A 6,424-nucleotide genomic window follows, 5' to 3' on the forward strand; every position below is an offset into this window, starting at 1 on the left:
TTTTATGTTTCTTATTTATAATAAATAATTTTTTATACTTAAATATAATACATTTTTTTTATCTTATTTTTTCACTCTACACAAAATAATAAGACCAACATTTATAAATGCGCATAAAAGCCATTCATGTATAAAGGTAAAAGAAAAATAATTATACTTAAAAATTTCTTAACAATAATAATCACCAAATGATAAATAACTAATACCAATCTATAAAAATCTCTCACATTACACGATATCAATTGTTATATAAAATTGGCTAAACTCATGTTAATATGCAACACTCATGTGTTACAGAATATTTTCTAAATGAAAACGGTGATTGTAGTGAAATATTTTTTGAATATATTTATAAATGTTGGTAAGAGGTATTTTTCGAATACATATTAAAACGATTCTGTTTTCTATTGTACATATTTTTATACAAAATAAATAATATTTTACAATTTTAATATAAGTACATCCATTAGTAAAATCTTACATTAAAAAGCATTGTATCATGAATTTCAAAATACAATGTTACAACTTTTTCACATGAATAAGATTTAATCTAAAAAACACAACCCTCTAGACAGAATGCCACTTATGTATTTAATGTGTCTAGGGAGTTGTATCTAACTCTATAATAATAATTATGCGGGCTTAATATTTTTCATAATTTTAACAATTTTTTTGTTTAAACACTTATCACATAGCGACCCCACTCTTCAGACAGGATGTATTCATTAGCGGCCTTCAACGAGGAAATCGGCAAACTCAAAGTCAAACTCGCCGAGATCATCCTCGCCGTAGTAATTCTCCAACACCGACAGATGCGGCAAACATAACGGCAAGTCGATGTCAAATCCGAAAACGTCAACGTCACCGTAACTAAATCCGTCGAACGGCGTTAACTCCTCGTAACAGAGAACTGACTTCGGCGACGACGCTTCAACCTTCTGCAACCCTTCACCGTCTTTCTTAACGTCGTCAACCACGGCCTCCGTCACATCTACCTTAGGAAAGTTCGTAACGGCGTCTGGACCCTTTAAGTTAACGGCGGCTCTGTCATAGACTTTGGCGGCTTCCTCAGGGGTGTCGAAAGTCCCGAGCCAGACCCGCTTTTTCCGGGCCGGGTCTCGGATCTCCGCAGCCCATCGACCCCAAGGCCTCTGACGCACGCCCCTGAACTTTTTCCGGCGAGGTGTGTCAGATTCCGGCGACCCAAAGCTCCGTAGCTTTCTCCTCTTTCTTTGCTGTGGCTTGGGTACTGAGTGAATCGATTGGTTGAAGTGGATCTCTTTGACATGCCTCTTCACAACTTTGGCATCTTCGTCGTCGTCGCTGGAGTTGTCGGTGGCGTCGGGGTCGGCGAGTATAATCCGAACAACTTTCCACCGGAAAGTGGTCGGGAAGTCGCCGGGACGTTCTGAGAATTTCGTCACCGGATTAGCAGACATCTTTTAGAGAGAGATCAGGAGGAGAGAGAGGAAGAGGTGAGGTTTAAAGAGAGAAGGAGAGTGTAAAGAAGTGAGAAGTAGACGGACAGGCAGTAAAAGAAATATGGAGAGAGAGAGAGAGAGAGAGAGAGAGAGAGAGGTTTTTGTGGTTTTGGCGGGAAACACGCTTCTCTGTCTTTATATTAGGGACCAAGATAAAAATATCATCAAATATTTTATGAAAAATTTCTATTATTTAATTAATATATAATATTTTATTATATGTATAGTTTTAGAGTGAAGAATTTTTTATAATTATTTGTATGATTTTTATTATTATTATTATTATTTTTTATGATCTTAACATTATTATAAGATAAAAAGAGTTTTGCCGGGAAACACACTAGTCTACGTTGCCAGCGGAGATAGATACATCCACCCTCGTGTGGAGCATTGTGGAGCGAAAATCAAAGTGGGGGGAGGAGGTACAATAGATATTTATAGGGGATTGTTATTGAAAATTGACTTATTAAAAAAAAAATTATGAGTATTGTTATTTAAGATAAAAAAATTAAATTAAATTAAATTAAATTTTAAATTTAATATGATAATTAATTAAAATATTAAAGGTAATATTTTTTCTCATAATTTTTTAATTATCAACTAATTATATTACTGATACATCATTGGATCTAAAAATTGAATTTTTATATTATTTTCCAAATTTTATACATAATGTAACATGGGTAAACCCATAAAGACTATAGTCCACCATTCAGGGCTCAATACATAACTCAAATGTTAAAGCCCAGCACTGCTGAAACCCCATATAACAATAAGAACTAATGACACCAAGACACATGGTGAGAGAAATGCAAGCCACATCAGCAGACAAAGATCTGCAAAGTTAATGTCACGGCACATCGCCATTAATGAGGCCCCTTACAACATTTATTGCAATAACCCCTCTCTATCAGAACAGAACGCCTTCACCATGAACAAGGTAGGCTAGAGCATAGACTTTCGACCAAGGTGACAGGTCGAAAATGACAACGAAATGATTACCAGAGGATATAAGTAAAGGTTGAAGACAGAAAGAAGGTTAAGCTTCCTAACTCTAATCCATCACTACACTCCACTTCTCTTTCTAACTTGCTCGTCGGAGGGTTCGCTGGGGGACTCCCCGTTCCCCGTTGAACTCTTGTGCAGGTCTTCTGGTGGGCTTGGTCATTCGGACGTAGGATTGAGTAGCGTGGATCAGTCCAACCCGTTCCTTGGAATGAACGGTCTTCTGGTGGGCTTGGTCATTCGTACGTAGGATTGAGGAGCATGAATCAGTCCAACCCGTTCCTTGAAACGAACTGTATCATCATAATGAAATCACTGATATATCTTTATGGTATTTGATTATATTTTATTGAGCTATTAGTTATAGCATTATATTTGTTATAATTTAAGAACTCTTTGATTATACCTTAGATAACATCTGATTATAATTTTTTTTTATATAATTATAACTTTTATCAAATTGATATTTGTAGTAATCAAAATCACAAATATCATAACTTGCATAGTATTACCCATTTTTATAGCTTTAATTAAAAAAAAGTGATTTATATATAAATATTTCATACATAAAATACATTCAAAAAAATGTGATAGTAACATGTTTGTAATTAGGAAAATTTTACTATACACACTTCTTGAAAATGGTATATCATATGCATTTTTAGTTATAACATTTTTTTCTTCAGTTATAATCAATTTTTTAGTTACGACTTATGAGATCTTTGGTTATGTCTCATATAGTATTTAGTTATGTTTTTTCTTTAATTATAAGTTGCATATACTATAGTCTTTCCATTGTAATTATGAATCATAATTATTATTATTTTGATTAGAAATTAAAAATTAAAAAAGACCATTATGTATAAAAAAAAATTATACAAAAAATTTTGTTTGCATTAGCATAAAAAGGGGTATTTTGAAAAGATGGTTAAAAATTACTTTTTGATTTTTTTATGAGAGAAAGAAGTGAGTAAAAAGTTGATCTCACATAGACCAAAGTGTCACATATTAACATAACATTATATATATAAATTATTTATATTAAATTACTATATTATTTCTCTCGCTATCTCTCAGATTGTACATTGGTAGAGTAGACTTTTCTTCTCCGTCTTTCGTATAGATTTTTTTTTTGTAAATTAAAAATTAATAATAAAAAATCAAAGTAAAATATATTCCTTATTAATTTTTTATATTAAAAACTATTAGAAGAAATTAATGAATTAACATGACACAATTATCAAAATAAAAAAGGGTAAATAATGTTTGGAGAAATTGCACTTCAGTGTAAGTTAGAAAAAAAAAAAAAAAATACAAATCAAGAGTAAACTTTAAATTTTAATAATTAAAGTTATAAAAATTTTCATAAATTTGTAAATATTTTTAGTTTCAAAAAATTTAGCTCACTTTTCAGAAAATTAAATTTTTTATTTTTCATATATATATATATACATATTTATTTATGTTTAGTAAAAAAATTTAATATTTTAAAAAATTTTATTTTTATTTTTTAAATACACTTAATTTAAATACACTTAAAAACTATAATATTTATGGAAGAAATATTTAAAAAATTCATCAAATACAAAAAATATTAAAAATATAAAAATTCAGTATTTTTATATTCTTATATATTTATTAATTTTTTAAAAATATTTTACTTTTTAAGTGCATCTAAGTTATGTATACCTAGAAAGTAAAAAAAAAAAAAAATTACTTAAAATATTAAAAAAATTCACTAAAAATAAAAAAAAATTATAAAAAATAAAAAAAATCAATTTTTAAAAAATTAATTAAAATCAAACAAGGTGATTGATTTGCAATTTTCCCATAATCTTTGAACATGCTGCCCATAACATACCGTCCAAATCATACCCTTCATCTTCCCCCGTCATGTCGAAGTGGAAACAGGAACTGGAATGTCCCTACAGCTTGTCTAGTTGACGTGTCAAATGAGTTATTTTTGGATTTAATAATTGAGCATTGTTATATATAAATATTTTATCCAAAATTTCAAATTTTAGATATAATCATTTTTAAATATAAAGTTCCGAGTTTGAGCGTTTTAGAAAGGCTTCTATTGGCTCTAGTGGATTTACATGTTTGTTTTGATGATTTAAATTATTTATGTTATTAATCTTTTGTATATATTATTTTTTAAAAGAAATTATATTTTCAAAATTATAATTATAGTTTTTTTTAAGATAAATATAATACAATTATATAATTATGATTATCAAATTCATTTTAATTTTTTATGAATAATTTACACAGAAAATTAATAAAATAAGTAGTTCAAATTATAGAAATAAGAAAAATACTTCATACCACTAATTCAACACCACTAATGACATGGCATCATGTGGACTCCACTATTGATATGATAATTTAGCCTTTGTTTTTTTTTTTTTTTTTCCTTGCACTTGCCAACTCATTAGTGATGCTTTTAGAGCTTCCAATTTAGTGCTCTAAATCGGGACTGTAGAAATAAAATCGAGATAATTAAAGCTAGGTTTGGCATCTCCCAAAAAAAGTCAAAAAATCACTATCCTATTTATCATAAGTCATATCATCTCTGTACCACATCACTTTAAACCTAACACATATTTCATAAAAAATTAAAAAATATACTTATTATTTATTTATTTATTTTTATTTTTGTTGGTTTAAAAATCTAAGCAAAGGCGTTGAAAAGTAAAAGGGTAGTTGATTTATTTGGCTTGAACAAGAAGCAAAGAAAATATACCCCATTTGGACAGCACGTGAACAATTATTTTATCCCTAATAAAGCTAGTGGATTGGAAAGGGGTTGAAGATTTCTCTCCGAAAGATTGGACAGGATTGTTAGAGTCGGTGAGGCTTATTAATTTAAATTATTTTATTTATTTTATCTGATTATGTACTTGTTATTCATAAAAAAAAAAAAAAATCACGTGGATTTAATATTTTTAGCCATTTCATTTTAGAGAATTTGTCTCCAAAAAAAAATTAAGGATCAATGTATTTTAAAACTAGACCATTTATTTTTTTAGGTATAAATGCGATAAAATGAAGGAACTACTAATATTATATTGGCCTAAATTTTTTTATGAATAATATAAAAGAATGACTCTATAAAATGAACGATTCAAATCATGGAAATAAGACTCGTAATAGGCTTTGTAAGCCCAAACAATTCTTTCCAATTCAGATGAAAATGGGAGAGAAGTCTCTCCGAATTAGAGAATTTTGTCATGAAATTTGTCTAGAACAGTGATGTATGGTTGAGATTGCATTATTATTTTATAAAATTTATGGTTTAAAAAAATTGAAGTAATACAATGATGTTTTTGGATAATTTTTTTATTGTAATAATATTTTTGAATGGGTTGGGCTTTGTGGAGTCCATTACATTACCTTTTTCGATAATTCAAACCGTTTATTTGTATAACCCTCAATGTCTGTCATCCATAGAAAAAAATAATTTGATCCAATAATGATAACAATTTTCTTTTATTACATAGGGACACTTACGGGCCGATCCTATTAACCATCCTTATTTACTTATAGTCCTATCTTATTTTTCACCTATCAATATTAGGGATGGCAATGGATAACCTACCCTGTGGGTATTCATGGAGACCCAACCCAAATACATGGGTTTTCCCCTTTTTTCTTATCCATTGGGTAGGATAGGTGATATTCTTTGAATATCCATAGGGGATGGGTTGGGGATGGATACCCACTAATTTCTCCATATGTTTTTTTTTTTTTTTTTTTTTTTTTTTTTTTAAGATTCACAACCAAAACTAAATATACATTCAATCTTTTTTCTTTTATTTATTTATTTATTTTTTTCAGGTTCACAACCAACTTCTTTTTTTTTTTTTAATCCACAACCAAAGCTAAATATACCTCAAATCTTTTTTCTTATTATTATTTTTTATTTTTAAGGTTCA

General features: G+C 29.0%; 1 protein-coding gene across 1 annotated transcript; it reads right to left on the reverse strand.

Moving 5' to 3' along the window:
- Positions 1 to 438: 438 nt before the first annotated feature.
- Positions 439 to 1,578, reverse strand: LOC114279346 (pathogenesis-related genes transcriptional activator PTI6). Its single transcript, XM_028221579.2, has one exon. The coding sequence runs from the start codon at positions 1,437 to 1,439 to the stop codon at positions 726 to 728; it is 714 nt and encodes a 237-aa protein (XP_028077380.2). The 5' UTR covers positions 1,440 to 1,578; the 3' UTR covers positions 439 to 725.
- Between the last annotated feature and the right edge of the window lie 4,846 nt (positions 1,579 to 6,424).

The sequence above is a fragment of the Camellia sinensis genome, chromosome 3 (genome assembly GCF_055761805.1).
Source record: "Camellia sinensis isolate YWXY chromosome 3, ASM5576180v1, whole genome shotgun sequence".
Lineage (NCBI taxonomy): Eukaryota > Viridiplantae > Streptophyta > Magnoliopsida > Ericales > Theaceae > Camellia > Camellia sinensis.

What these genes read in the sequence shown, in the direction of transcription:
- LOC114279346 (XM_028221579.2), bottom strand. Translation starts at nt 1,439, where the DNA reads ATGTCTGCTAATCCGGTGACGAAATTCTCAGAACGTCCCGGCGACTTC.